Genomic DNA, 16239 nt, shown 5'->3' on the forward strand with positions numbered 1-16239 from the left:
TTCAAAAGCTGAAAAGGCAGAAAGGCTTAAAAGTAATGGGTTGAATGGGCTAACAAAGGTGAACATTTTGATAGCTGAACAGTTTATCTAGCTGAATATAAAGCTGAATGTATGAAAAAGCTGAAAATGCAGTAAGAAGAATATTTGAAAAAGCTGAAAATGCAGAAAGGCTGAAAAGTAATTGGCTGAATAGGCTTTAAAAGTTGAACATTCCTAGAGTTGAACATAAATCTGAATATTTGAAAAGACTGGAGAGTAAGAGGGCCGGGGGAGCATAAAAAGTTAAAGATAAACATTTTGATAGCTGAACAGTGTCTTTAGCTGCTCATATAACTGAATGTATGGAAAAAGCTGAAAAGCCAGAAGGATGAATATTTTAAAAAGTTAAAAAGCAGGCTGAAAGAGCTTAAAATGGTGAACATTTTGATAGCTGAACATAAATCTGAATGTTTTAAGGAACTGAAAGGCAGAAAGATGTAAATTAAATTAATTAAAAAAACACAAAAAGGGCAAAGACAGTCAGGGGACAAGCGGGAGACAGTACAACGGAGAACAGAAGCAATGGTGGAGTGTGGAATAGATGACACTGTTACAGAAAAAAACAGACAAAACAGGTACAGCAGCAGTCTAAAGGTGGCAGGGATGGATTGAAGAGCGGTGGGGGGCTGATTGGTGAGAAGAGTAGAAGGAGAGCGTAGAGGGGCTGTAGAGTAAGAGGGCTGAAAGAGCTTAAAAAGGTGAATAAAGGCTGAAAAGGCTAAAAAGCTGTGGAGAAAGAGGGATGAAAGAGCTTGAAGGGGTGAAAAAAGGTTGAAAGGAGAAAAGTTACAGGCTGAAAGAGCTTAAAATGGCTGCACACATGGTGGAGCAGGAGCAGAGCCAAAGATTGAAATGTCCCCATTAGAATGAATGGGAAAATGCCTCCCAAACCCCTGCGATTTTTGAGAAAACTGTAACGGTTATCACCGAAATATTTATATATCATAAAGTTGGAATGGTGTCTGTATTTCAAAAGAAAGATGAATATTTTAAAAAAGCTGAAAAGGCAGAAAAGTTTAGGAGGGCTAAAAGAGTTTGTAAGTTTAACATTTTCATAGCTGAACATGAAGCGGAATGTTTGAAGGAGTTGAAAAGGCAGAAAGATAAATATTTATAATATAAAAACCTTAAAGGGCAGAAAGGCTTAAGGGGGCTAAAAGATTTGAAAAAGTTGGACATTTTAATTGCTGAACATGAAGTTGAATTGTTGAAGGAGCTGAAAATACAGAAAAACGGATGTCTGAAAAGGCTAAAAAGCTGTAGAGTAAGAGGGCGGAAAGAGCTTAAAAAGGTGAAAAAAGACTGAGAAGCCCAAAAAGTTGTAGAGTAAGAGGGCAGAAAGAGCTTAAAAAGGTGAAAAAAGGCTGAAAGGTGAAAAGTTAAAGGCAGAAAGAGCTTAAAATGGCTGCAGACATGCTGCAGCAGGAGCAGAAACAAAGACGAAAATGTCCCCATAAGGAATGAATAGGAAAACGCCTGCCAAACTCCTGCAATTCTTGAGAAAACCTTAATAGTTATCGCCAAAGTATGTACATGTTGAGTAACAGGAGGCATTGCTGAACACACTCATGTCATTTTTATTTCTTTAGAGTGTATAATGAGGGCACAGGAGCGAGAGACAAAACATGTACCGTCTGCGATCCTCCAGAAATTTTGGCTCAAAATTAACATTGCGGCTTATGGGGAAGATTCAGGAGTGCTTGTCGCTCTCGGGCTTCTAAATCCAAAACCGTAAGTCCTACAGCTGAAATGAGACCATTAGCTGAAAGCCAACAATATTTCCTACATTTATATGCCTATATTGTCTATGTTAATTGAAATATGTGGTCCAATATGTTATCCAAATCAAGCTGAAGCAAAAAAAAAATCCCGCTTTCGGAACTGCTCCACACTCTGGGGTGCAGCAGTTGATGATGTCACGCACTCTAGCTGACGCAATACACACCCATTATAAACTCAGAAGACAGGCTAAAAAACCTTAAAACTAAAACTGCGACCATTTCAAAACCGTTCAAGATTTTTAAAAACTGACTGCATCGCCAATAGGACAAAGTTTTGTGATTCATTTAAAGTTTGAATGGTGTCTCTGGCTCAACGTATGAGGAACAAGAAGAGGTTGAAAGTCGATGAGTTTTGAAGAGGATTTGAAGCTTTTCCCATTTACTTCAATGTTAAAATTTTGGGGGAAAAAGCTGAATTGCTGAAAAAGTTGAAAGGTTAAAAAGCTGAAAAGTACCAGGCTGTTTGAAGAGCTGAACATTTTAATGTTTGAATGGTTTCTATAGCTGAAGGTATGCTGAAGTTATAGCAGAATGAAATTTAAAGAAATCCCCATAAGGATGAATGGGAAAAATTTTGCAGAAAAAGCTGAATATTTCCACGTGCGTCCAAGTATAAAAGATAGAAACAAGAAAAATAGACGCCATCATGTCCTGCAAAAGCTGAACATTTTGATATTTGAATGGTTTCAATAGCTTAAGATTTGTGGGAGAAGAAGCGAGCCAAAAAACGTACGGAAGAATAATAATAAACTCCAGAAGAACAATGGTCTGTGTACTTTGCGGCCATCCGACTTTCGTTTTGAAGTCGACAAGCGGAAAACGGATAACAAGTCATTTCCCGTTTTTCGCTTCAAAATAAAAGAACGAAAAACGGAAAATTACTCATATCCCGTTATTCGTTTTAAATTCGGAAAACGAAAAACGGAAAACGACTCGTTAACTGATATTAGATACTGTGTTCATGAATGGGAATCGGGGATGAAATAACAGTGCCATTTTTCATTCCAGATTTTGCCGTACGTCTATTTTAATGACCGGAAGACGCCGTGTTATGCCGCGAAAACACTTGATCTAATCCGTAGACTGATTCGACATGTCTTTATCTGAATATTCAGAGTTTATTACAGCCAGGAGATCAAGTGGGATGTCTTGTGGCGATATAGCCGCAGCACTGACTGACCACTTTGGTCTTCTGCGAGGCTTTTCCGAGAGGAATGTGTGAGGAATGCGACTGGAAGGCGAAGTTGCGAAAGCAATTTACAGAGGTAGGTCAATCATTGTCACTGTCCAATTTGGCTCACCACTGGTTCGATCTACTGTCAATCAATAGGCTATAGGTCTATAAGAAAGCCGGACACTTGCCTCTCCCCCATAAGATATTGCATGTGTCCTTATGATTATGGTGATGACTTTTTTTTTAATGGCATGGGAAGTAACGATGCCGCTATGGAGTTCATAGTCCAACGTAAATAAACAGGACACTGTGAAGAATGTATTATCCTTTAGTTCATGTTTGCTTTGGACCATAAACACTGACTACGCATGGGCTACGAACTTCATAGCAGCATGACATAAAAAAAAAAAAAAAAGTCATCACCATAATCATTAGGACCAGTGGGGTAACTATCGTCTGGGCCCATGAAGGAAGAAAAACAAAAACAAATAGTTGTCTTCTGCAAGTGAAGTTGTTGCGGCGGAGGAAACGATTCAGCCAACCAGCACTCACAGATAACTCCTCATCTCTGCTGTCACTCACGGTGGCGGACATTTGTTTCTCAATCGCCCTGATCATTTTGCGGGACACTCTCTCATGGCGTGCCCGTTTACTGATAGCTCACCCCCGAATGTTTATCTCCAGCTCCTCGCTAGCCTTCTCCCTCCCTCCAGCAGGCAGCCTGGCCCTGTTGCTGTACTCCTCGGACAGAAGCTGAAGCTCAGTTTGACTTTTTCGCCAGTTTCTCACTCTCTTGGGGTCGACAGAGAAACATCTAGGCGCAGCAGAATGAATGAATGAATGAATGAATGAATGAATAAATAAATATAAATAAACAAACGGCTGTCCATCGGCCCAGAATTGATCGGCCCACCGGGAAAAAAGTGGCTGTGCGTTTGTTCAGGGGCACAAAAAATATATTTGCATCGGGGCTTATCACCATGATGTTACGCTACTGATTAGGACACATGCAAAGTGTCCGGCCTTCTTATAGACATATAGTCTATAGATTGACAGTAGATTGACTGTGACGTCTCCAGTGTAAGCCAACGCAAAGGGGTGCCGTGTATGTCAAGGGGTGTTTCTTATCTCAACCTTATTTTTTTTCATAATGAACAGTAAGAGCAGATAAACATACTTATGTGGCCAGTGATACTGTATTTTCGTGTTTGAGATAAATAAAGACAAGTCTTTCACTGACATTTGTGCAGCCAGGGCATAACCTAGTGATTTTATCGTCACATAGCCAACATATATATAGTCTGGTATAAGATGCACTGAATAGATAGATAGATAGATAGATAGATAGATAGATAGATAGATAGATAGATAGATAGATAGATAGATAGACATTCCTTATTTACTGGCTCTACTGTTTCTAATAAACCCTCTTTGCACAATAGGTCTTAGACTTATATCATGACACATTATTAGGTAATGTGCAGTAGATCAACATGCACAGTATTTGGACATTTAAACACATATGAATTAATTTCAATAATGTCATAAATAAAAATCCTTTCCTCAGACTGGGCCTTCCTACGGAAGAAAAATGATGACCAGATATCTTGCAGCCAAAGGGGTCAAAGCTTCCGAGGGCAGAGTGGGGAAAGTCCTACGGACCATTCATCAGCCTTACCATACAGCAAGGCAGCAGGTAAAGCCAAATTCAGTGTCTGTGCATGTCATCGTAACATATTGAGAATTTATTCATACCAATGATCATTGAGTTTTCCATAATTTTCTTCAGGGTTCCAGAAACCTTAACCCGGTGCCTTACACGGCTGAGTACATGGGTCACAAAATCCACATTGACCAAAATGACAAGTTGGTGATGTTTGGAGTGACCCATATCATGGCTATTGATGGGTACAGTAAGAAGATTGTTGGGCACTCCACTATGCCCATCAAAAACAACATTATCATTTATGATGAAGTGTACAGGTAAGAAAATAGAAAGAAAAAAAATGTGCTTAACTGCTTAAATGTTAAAGGGTTAAATGTATTTGTAATGTCAAAAAACAGAATGAGTATGAAAGTTGAAAGTTTTCCTTCTATTTGTGTATTATCTTCAGACTATCACCAGCCGTGTTGTCCTATGGGATATGGGACCAAGTGCGGGTAGACTGTGGTCGGGAGTTATTCCTGAACCTGTATATGCAGCAGAAGCTGGCTGCATACCGTCACAACAAAGAAAGGCAGCCATACCTCCAAACTCCATCTACCAGGGTAAAATACATGTCATAAAAAAATAAAATTGATGCTTGTTTGCATTCAGGGGCCTGCTGCATGACACTGTCCTTGTAATCTTTTAACCTACACAGAATCATGTTATTGAAAGGATGTGGTCAGAAGTGAACAAAAGGGTAAATTTCCCTCTGAAGGCCGCACTAGTCGAGATGTGTGACCAAGAGGAAATTTGTATGGAGGACAGTCTGACCAAATTCTGCGTGTCCAACCTGACATGCCACATGGCCCGAGCTGGCCTCACAAATGTTGTCAAGGCATGGAATGCCCACAGAATTCCAGGTGTGATTTCTCCCATTTATTACGTTTTCTTTCCATTTTCATTGATAGAAACATAATATCAAGCACTTCTTTTTTTTTTTTTTTTTACAGGAAAGGGGATACCAGATCTCCTCTGTGGACAAGGATGCCCAGCTAAAATTCCAGAAGGTCTCCTTCCTGCTGGTGAGGTTGCAGCAGACCTCTACCAGCAGGATGTGGGGACAGCACTGACCAGAGAGGGTGTGTTTGGCACAGACCCTTTTGCCAACGAGGAAGCCCAGCAAAGTGCTGAAAGCGAGTTTGGATCGCAATTTGACCCTGTGTCACTGTTACACAGTACACTAAACAACAATTTCGCCCCATTTCAGAGTGCACTAAAGTGTCTTATTGACATCACGAGAAGATGTGCTATGTCTGAGGTGTAAAGTGTAAATATACAGAGAAGAAGAAGAAGAATTGTAAATAAGTTTGTTTCATTGCATAAATTGTTCCTACAACTTTAGAATTGTATCACACTGTCACACTATCAAATAGATAAACTATCCTACTATTCTCTGTATGGTGTCATGCTCGAATGATCTATGGATGGACAATGAGGAATCCTTTAACTTACCATAACATTTATTGGTTTAAATCAAAAAATCAAACAAACTGCAAACAACAACAAAACAGTTATAAAGCAGTGAACGAACATCTTCAACCCACCTTACACTTCATGGTGGTCTTCACTCAGCAGCATGATTAGGTCATGCACTCTTAAAAAGTAGGAGAACTGCAGAGAGACCCTTTGTCTCATGAACATTAAATCTGAATGCTTCGGCTCTACATTTGAGGCAGTGCTCGGAGTTGACCAGCCACTGCTCCACACAGGTCCAGCACCCCACAAGAGATCCACAACAGGTGGCAAAAACTGGTCTCTCCATTATATCTGCAAGATGTCAAACAAAAGAGTAAGTAACAATGAAAATGTTGTGTCTATGTATGTATTTGTGTGTCTTTGTGTGCATACTTGTGTGTATGAGCACACTAGTAAAGTAAACCTAAGAAGAACAGTGAAGCAGACTGCATTGTTTTGCACGCTAATTATAGAAATCAGCAGCATGCCCATGCAGTATGTATAAACATACCTTTGCAAACAAGGCAGGATAGACCTTCCTTTGCTGGCTGCAGGCCAGCACTGGTCAGTGCTGCCGAAGTTGTGGCCTTGACCACCTCAGACAGCCGTGTCACGTTATCAGTCAGTTCTCTAATTTGCTCAAGGGCTTGCTGGACAGTAATGCTGTCCTCGACCCTGCGACTTAAATGTACAGAAAAACCATGTGTCCATACAAGAAATGATTTAACAAAAGGAGTGAAACCTTTTTCTCCACACTAGCATTTGCTTCATCTCATGTTGCATTACCTTGTTCTTGATCTCCGCCCTGACCTGAACTCCTGGAAGTCCTCGTCCATCAAGGCAAAAATTTTCCGCGAATTTTGTTTCCAGTAGTGGATAGCTTAACAGTCAGAAAACATTTAGTCTACTTCTGTATTTCAAAATTAACATTAATTCAAAATAATAAACTGCAAGCAAGTGTTAGATCATTTTACTAACTTCTTGTGCCTTCAGAATCAGAGATTTCATTCCCCTGAGAGTCAGTAAGGACTACTGTATCATCAGTCCCAAGGGCATCTTTAACTTTGGCTGAGATGCCTTCAACTGTGGTCTCAGCCTCAGTGAAAAGGGATAACAATTGTGCGTGAGGTTGTCAGCCGGTTGTCGACTACATCCGCAAAGTGTACTGACCTGAGGTTAAAATGGATTTGTTATGTCAGACATACATTCTTATGTACACTACCAGTTAAAAGTTTGGACACACCTTCTCATTTGATGTTTTTTCTTTATTTTCATGACTATTTACCAGACAACTGTACGAGTCCCTCCGATCCGAGTACGAAGCGAGTAGCAAGTCATTTGGTCCAAGTCTCAAGCAAGTCTCAAGTTTTTCTGTTGTGGGCAAGTCAAGTCAAGTCGAGTCACAAGGTTATGTCAAGTCAAGTCGTGTCGAGTCACAAGGTTGTCAAGTCAAGTCAAGTCACAGTAGCCCATATCAACGTTCGCGACAGTGGTGAGTGAAATTGTTTGTCTTATTAGCAACAATGTTCAAAACGCGATCAACCGACATATCACCAACACACACACATGCACGCGCACACACTTCGAATAGTGTTAGCTTGGTTTCACTTACTTGGCTTCATGCGCTGTCTTTAAGTGGCGGATAAAGTTTGACGTCGTTCCCTCTTTGTCGTTGATTTTCGCGTCGCATATCTTGCATTGAGCGTTCCTCCTTTTTCCATCGGAGTGGAAGTTTTTATATGCAAACTGCACTACTTTTGGAACTTCAGCAGAACTGGCAACATCAGGGTCAGGGGCAGTCGCCATTATTAGCTAGCTAGCTAGAAACAACCGCACTGTGTTGTGTGTGCACACTGATCAGAGTGTTTGGCTGCTTGCGTGCTTGTGCTCTCGCTTCACATGCCTGTCTCCAATCAATCAATCAATAAAAGTGTGAACCTATAGTGTGGCGTTCACGACTGCTCTGGTGAGTGGCGTAACGTTGATGCTCACGATCGCCCTGCCGGTCATTTTAGAATGATATCCCATGGAAAAAAAACATAGCCTACATGAAAAAACAACATGCTACAAGTCGTCCGAGTCAGCTTCTCTGAAGTCGAGTCGAGTCTGAAGTCATTGTCTTCCAAGTCAAGTCGAGTCTCAAGTTTTTACCCTTAAGTCCGAGTCGAGTTGCAAGTCGTCAAATTTGCGAGTCTCTATGACTCGAGTCCAATTGTCTGCTATTTACTTCAACACCGCCCTTCCCTACACGCAGAACAAGCGCTGTGCGTAGGGCCCCACGATCCATGGGGGGCCCCATATTGCGCAACGGGACGCATTCTCTGCAAATGCGCAAAGGATGTACCGCTGACAGGCAGTGGGATGCAGGTGGAGAGATGGCCTCCAGACGGCAATATGAATCAGGAGCAAGCAAAAGAAAGAAAAAGTCAAAACAAGAGGAGGCTCATGCTTCACTTGAAGTTGGGTATGTTGTTGAAATAAAAAAGAAAAACTTTGTAGCTTAAACACCCCAGCTGCTAATCATGAGACAGAAGAGAGGATAATTCTGTCTAGATGTGGACTGGAGATAAAAAAAAATTCCAGCTGCCCTGATTATCATTTATTGAATGTCTTGTTAACTGCATATACATTCATCTCTGTTGAAAAAGGAGTGCTTAATTGACCAGTTGGTGGTCTATGTTGGCTCAGGTTTGTAGCCTATCAATCTATGCTAGCAATTTGGGCTATTTTGATGGAGGTAAAATGTTGCCATCTCTTGCTGAATTTAATACATAACAGTCATATAAGATTAGATAAAATAAGATAAATTAAGATAACCCTTTGTTTGACCCACATTGGATAAATTTAAAGTGTTGCAGTAGCAAACAGCAGTGTATGAATATAGAACCTAAGTACAAAATGTAAAAAATAAGTATATAAAAATATTTAAATATAAGAAATATTTATATATAAGTTATATCATCAAATCAAATCATAATGAATATTAATATTAGTTGTAGTCGTATTTGCATTAATTGCACACTAAGCCAGCCCCCAATACTTCAGTAGGGCCTTCAAGCAACATCCTTCAGCTACAGAAGCTACTATTACTACTCCAAGTGCACAACCAGTTGATCCTGCTCTGTGGCCAGCACATCTCAGACGTCGATTGGGTTGAATTTGTGCGCCGAGGGCCGTTTAAGGTTGTGTCAGACTTCACTTCCATTGTTGAAAGAGGCTGTTCATTTGATTTGTTCCTACTAATAAAAGGTTTTAAACTTAAATGGCATTTCGTGGTTCAGTCATTGTGTAATGGGGGGGGGGGGCTCAAAATAAAATTCTGCTTAGGGTTAGTTTTGAAGCCTTCAGTGAGAGTCTACCATGTAAATGGTCATGAACATAAAGAAACAAAAAATTAAATGAGAAGGTGTGTCCAAACTTTTGACTGGTATTAATGCATGACATTTCAGCTGCAGAGGTCGGCTGCACTTGACACGTTTTATTGTCGTATAACATTACTGGATGATATTTCAATAACAGATCAGTTGTGTTTTACAAGTAGCCTAACCTTTGAAAGGTTCTGGCATACATTCACTGTCGTGGAGGTATGGAGGGTGGCCACCTAAAACTAAAAGGTGCAAAGCCAGAAGTTTGTGCCGCAGGGCTTTGCTTCTGGTCCCCATGCGACTCATAGTGTGCACGGCTAGCAAGACTTGCCTGCTGGAAATGCCCTGTGCCCTCTGGAAAAATTGCCATGTTTGTATCGTCGGTTAGATACAGTGAATCACCACTGACCTGTGGAGTTGGATAAAAAGTAATGAGCATTGCAATGAAATAGTGTATGTAAAAAGTAAAATGACTGATGTTATTTCCATTACAAAAACATCTGCATTACTTCAAGTGTCAACACCATTTTTCTGAGTATCCAAACAGCAATTTTTTGTTAATGGTTCATATGCAGAAAATGCAATATTTTGGACATTAAAGGGTAAATTGCACTACATGTCAAAGCACTTTACTGCAGTAGTGAAATATTTTGGACATGGAATTACTGTGATCACTCATCTCTGGTTCTTGTTTGAAAATGTAAAAAAAGAAAATAATTCAGAACATTTGTCTAATCATCTCTGTTGCCATGTAGGCTAATGGTGAATATGAATAGGCTTGAGAAAAAGCTTGATCAATATAGTAGCGACAATAATATGATTGACTGCGGTTGTTAGGTTTATATAGCAGGCTCCATGAGTTGGACACCGACGGAGCGGCTCCCGGTCGGTCAGAGCGCAGCCGACCACGGCAGTCACACCGAGGATCAACAGCTGAGGGGATGAGGTGGAGGCTCTGATTCTCCCCGCCGCGGTTTTTAACCGCTTTTGTGTCCGCGTCATAACGCCTTTGGTGCGTGTTTAAAACAGTAGGTTTACTTCAAAACGCGAGCGTCAGACGCTGTCAGAGCGTTTATGAACTAAATGTCTAAAAAAAAAAAAAAATGCATAGGCTCCCTGCCATATCTATCTATCTATCTAGATAGATAGATAGATAGATAGATAGATACGGCAGGGAGTCCTATGCATTTTTTTATATCTATGGCATAACCTCGGCTAATCAACCCTTTACACTTAGCATGAATTTACTTGTTCATGCTAGGTGCAAAACTATGACACATTGACAACTGAACCTGGAAAAGTTGTGCAATTTTTGTTATAGTCATGTCATCCTCCCTGACGGCCAGTCTCTTGGCACCTCTGAACAAAATGTAACTGTCCATGGCTTGCAACTCTAAAAGGCTATGTCCGAAAGATGGATTTTATTGTTCGTTTTGCTATTGTTCTTCTAGTCTTCAAATTTGCTGGGCAAAATCTGGACATGCAATGACTTCTGGGTCATGAAAAAAGTGCTGCGGCAAAATCTGGACACAATGACTTCCGGGTCATTAAATATTTGTCGTGCAGATTAAAATTTTTCGTCCAGATTTTGCCGTGGCTCCACAAGACATCCCACTTCACCTCCTGGCTGTAATAAACTCTGAATATTCAGATAAAGACATGTCGAATCAGTCTACGGATCAGATCAAGTGTTTTCGTGGCATAACACGGCGTCTTCCGGTCATTAAAAAAGACGTATGGCAAAATCTGGAATGAAAAATGGCACTGTTATTTCATTTCCGATTCCCGTTCATGAACACAGTATCCAATATCAGTTAACGAGTCGTTTTTCGTTTTCCGAATTTAAAACGAATAACGGGATACGAGTAATTTTCCATTTTTCGTTCTTTTATTTTGAAGCGAAAAACGGGAAACGACTCGTTATCCGTTTTCCGCTTGTCGACTTCAAAACGAAAGTCGGATGGCCGCAAAGTACACGGACCAAAAACAAGCATTCACACTAATCAGTGACACTGAAAAAAAACTGACATTGTAAAAAACATCTGTCACTGAAAAAAAAGTGACATGAAGAAAAAATCTGAAGATTGTCATTGAAAAATACAAAAAAATCCCAATAAAATAAAATGATAAGATTTTCGGACTTGAATTATTTGAATTACTTTATTTTTTCAGTGCCAATACTTGTTTCAATGCCAATACAACTGTTTTCAATACAAATGTTTCAATGACAATGTTTCTTTTTTCAGTACTGGTTTTGTTTTCAATGCCAATTTTTTTTTTGGGATGCCAAATTTTAAAACTATCTGGCTCCATATCTAACGAAGAAAAGCAGTGTAAAATGAAAGAATTGTACCGAGCCAGAGAGAAAACAAGGAGTGTCATTTCAGAGGTGGAGGGAGCTAGAGGATTTGTAAGGACTTTTCTGCTGGACAAGTAAGGACCGCTGCTTGATACATGATGCATTCTATGTTTAAAACCACAAGGCTATGGTGGTGGCAGTAACAGTAATACCCGCATTTCCGCATATGGCCATACGATGTTGCAGTCGAGCTATGTAGCTTGTTGCTAAATCTAGCTTGTTAGCTTGTATGCTAACTCAGGTGTTTAGCTCTGTCTTTATCGCTACTGGTTAGCAAAAGTGTCTTTCAAGTGACCAGCAGTTATATTGTCATAAAGTTTGTGTTCAGTACACTCTGAAGCGGTTGAATTGGTTTAGACAAATAACGTTAATAATGCTTCAGAAAGGCAGCATGGCAAACATTTTGCAGCAGATAATGATTACATGGTAACTCCGTCTACAGCAATGTGAGGAAAATTGTTTGTTACTCGGGATATCAACAGTGATCTGCATGAGGCACTCATTGTAATTTAGTTGTATTGGCTGTGAAGGCAGTGCTGCAGAGAGGAAGTAGGAGGGACCTGGGAGCTTTGCTCATTCAAATATTCTGACTAAGTCCAATTTTTTGCTTGTCCTACCTAGCAACAGTAACTAAGGAGGTCGTGACTTAGGATCAGGCCAGTTCTGGCAGGATTTTCTACCAAGCTGACAGTGCTCATTTCAGAGACAATAAGTGTGAATAAGAAAGTGATTGCAGTGAGTTGGAAACCCCACGAAAATTCAAATTTTCAAGAAATGAGTTTGAATTTTCCTTGAGGTTACATGCAGTTATCAACACCTTGTAAAAATGGGGCCAAAGATGTGAATCTGAATACATGGCTCGTTGCACCTCAAACACTGAAGGATCATTTGTGAATCATTTATCTGCCAGGATGTATTACTGCCTGGTATGTACTCGATCCAAAGTCAATGTGCTCATCCTTGATTCTACACTAACAGTCCTACAGTTCCTGGGGATGGGTCTTTTTTCATTGCTTTTTGTTCGTTCGTTTTCTTTTCCGCTTTCCCGTGAGGGTTGCGGGATGTTGCCGCTTTTTATCCCCCTGTGGGGTTGCGGGGCTTACTGGGGCCAAATCCAGTTCTACTCATGGGCGAAGGCCAGGGTACACCCTGAATGAGTCGCCAGCTCCTTGCAGGACCCTTACTGATGGCAGTGGCTGCCCCACAGGGTGCCAACTGCACATCAGGAGCATTTCTGGGGTTCAGTATCTTGCTCGAGGATACTTCAGCATGTAGCTCAGTCCCACCCCAGGGGAGCCGGGGATTCATTGCTTTTTGTATTATACTTTAATCTAAAAATATTTGGCCAAAAAACAGATCACAGGTAATTTTTTGCCTTTACACATTGCATTATTGAGCAGTTCAGGTTTAAAAAAGGACTATGTGCTGAAATTAATTCAATAGAATATATTGTATATCAAGTTCTCAGTGAATTATGTGTGCACTTTTACGGAGATGCTTTTCAAATCTCATTGTACTGTGTATAATGACAATAAAGGCTTTCAATTCAATTTCAATTCAATTCAATTATAGGGGTTGTGGTTTAGCAGTGTGACCATTGAGTGTCAAAATGGCTGAACAGTTTGGCAAAGAGAGGGGAAACATGGTCACCATGCAAATGGCATGTCCACCATTGTGCTAGTGTGTGTGTGCACGCGCACGCGCCTGTGTGTGTGTGTGTGTGTGTCTGTGTGTGTGTGTGTCTGTGTGTTGTGTACGCATGACTGAGCAGCTTGAGCTTTGATTCCCCCAAGCCAAGTCTCTCTTCCTCAATTGTGTTTGTATCAGTGTAAAACCAAGGTGGAAGAGGCGAGGGATGAAATCATGTAATCTATGCCAAAGTAAATTACTTTTATCTATTATTTATCAATTTATCTCTCTATCTCATGAAACTTTGGACAAAGGTAAAATATGATGGAAATTTATTTAATGGGTTTTAGCCATGGGCAAGGCAAAATGGCTTTCCAACCCCCCCTAAAATGCAGCCCCCAAGGCTATTTTCACCTACATGTATGAAATTCGGTACACATGTCTATCACACCTAGACTTACAAAAAAAATGGTCTTGATGTCATGACCTAAACCCAACAAGAAGTTGGCCATATTTGATTTAGTAAGGTCAAGGATTAGGTCAAGGCTGATGATAACATGTCTTGGATGGAGGCTGTATGCATTGAGGTAGCATTTTCATGAGGCACAACCTCGAAGCCAGCAGACAAACTAAGTCTTTATTGTTGCTATGAATGTGTAAACCTGTTAAATCAAGAGAAAAACAAAGGTCTCTGCAATCAACAAAACATATGCTCTGTAAAACGTGCAGTTACAATCTGTCGATGTTTACGTAAGTACTTTATTTTGTCATAGGTTAAGCCCACTTAGCAAAGCCTTAATGCTTACAAGTGGCTAGACTCTAGCCTGATCATAAGTTACGTTTTTCACCCAAATCAAAATAACAAGGACATCTGTCATACATGCAACAGCTGAAAAGCTATTAAGATGGAGTAGTACGACAAGAATGTAAGCTCCAATTTGACACCACATGGAAACTGATTAATAAATCCATTCCATCCTCTGCTGTCTTCATCAGTCTGTCAAAACTTGTGCCAGAATTTTTTATTAACTGGTTTTACAGCATACGCTGTGGCAATAGCAGAGGCTGCTTGCTTGATCAGATTCCCAGCTTGAAGACATCTGATGAGATTCAAAATTGTGTATGGTAAATGGTCTTTTTTAGAAGGCCATCACTCTCACAAAAAAATCGATAAATGTCTGTCATCAAATATTACTAGAAATGGACATGGACATTGTAAATAAATATTTAGTGTGTTAGTCTTTGTTCAGATTGATTAAATAGTTTGTCAGCAGTGATAATAGAAATATCTTGCTGTGATTATTACTGTTTGACAACATTTTTAATTTCATTTGATTTGATTTTTTAATACATTTCACCAAACTGCTTGACAATACTGAAACCAACTGAAACCAGCAAAATGGTGTGTGATTTTCAGAATGTATCACAAGCAAGTCCTGTGAAATTTTCACTCATCATTGTGTTTTCTCATTCAGCGATAGATAGTGACTTAACTAATTAACTGTTGATATTAATTTACTTGAAAATCTTTGAGATTATTACTATAATGTACAAAACCAAGGAGCAGATATCAGCTTGAAGTTCCTTAGAATCAACGTCACAGAGAAACTGCCTTGATCTTCACACATTGCCACTCTGTTTTGTTTGTTTTTTTTTTTTAAAAAAGGAAAAGGAAAGAAATAAAAAGAAAGCGAAAACCATGTTATAAAAAAACAGTGGAAAGGAAAGGAAAAAGATTTTCAATCAAGTTTTAAGGTATTGGAAACATCTTTTGAAGAGACAAACCCCACATAAATACTTAAACTTTTTAATGAAACAAGGAGTAATTGAAAATGCCTACAAACAACTGAGAGTCCATCACAGTATTCTCATCAGGCTTGAGCAATTACAGAAATACACTCTGTGGAAACTTTCCATCAAAAGTCGCTAGACATGCCAATGTGCACAAGGGTTACAGCTTTAATTTCATTTGAAATACTTAATTCATCCCTCAGGGTTCTGTCCATTATAAACATGAAATAGAATAATGGCAGGGGAATGTAGATTTACACACAGCCCAAACCCAGTGCAATGGGATCAACACAGTATGACAGATGAAAAAGCTTTAGGTTCCTTTGTTATACCGTCACTGACCATCTTGGTCATCACACCTCACCACCTTGGTTAAAAAGGCACAGAGAATAGAATAGATTTTAATTGTAATTGTCTCAGAAAAAAAGACGAGATACTAATAGCAGCTCTTTGACAAATAAATATAAAATATGGACAAGTATGAAAAATATTTAAAATAGTAAGAATATTTACAACAATAGTAAAATATATACAACAATAGTGTAATACATACAAGAAGATAAATAGACTCAAGATTCAAGTGAGTATGTAAATGAGGTGTGTCAGGGGTGGTAGTGGGGGGGTTTATTGCACTCCAGAGTAGGCTATACTTTCTACAGAAACATAGGAAGGCTAAATTCCAGAACCAGTTGGTCAGATTTGACAGAGGAGCAGTAGAAAGCATCCTGACTAGAAACATCACAAACTGCCATGGTTCATCACGGCCCAGGACAGGGAGGCTCTACAGCGGGTCATTAAAACCACCAGAACATCAGTGGTACAATCTACAGAGCATCAGGGACATCACTGAAGTGAGATGTCTGCACAGAGCCCAAAGATAATAAAGACAACAGCCACCCAGACACAGTCTGTTCACCCTGCTGCCACCTGACAACAGA

At 39.8% G+C, this 16239-nt stretch overlaps 1 protein-coding gene across 1 annotated transcript; it reads left to right on the top strand.

The window, feature by feature from the left end:
• Positions 1-2796: 2796 nt before the first annotated feature.
• LOC115572164 (uncharacterized) lies at positions 2797-9420 on the top strand. The gene is made up of 6 exons (XM_030401993.1): positions 2797-3085; positions 4562-4690; positions 4784-4977; positions 5109-5262; positions 5358-5562; positions 5653-9420. Exons 1-6 carry the CDS (start codon positions 3035-3037, stop codon positions 5964-5966), a joined length of 1047 nt encoding a protein of 348 aa, XP_030257853.1. The 5' UTR covers positions 2797-3034; the 3' UTR covers positions 5967-9420.
• The last annotated feature ends 6819 nt before the right edge of the window (positions 9421-16239 follow it).

The sequence above is a fragment of the Sparus aurata genome, chromosome 21 (genome assembly GCF_900880675.1).
Source record: "Sparus aurata chromosome 21, fSpaAur1.1, whole genome shotgun sequence".
NCBI lineage: Eukaryota > Metazoa > Chordata > Actinopteri > Spariformes > Sparidae > Sparus > Sparus aurata.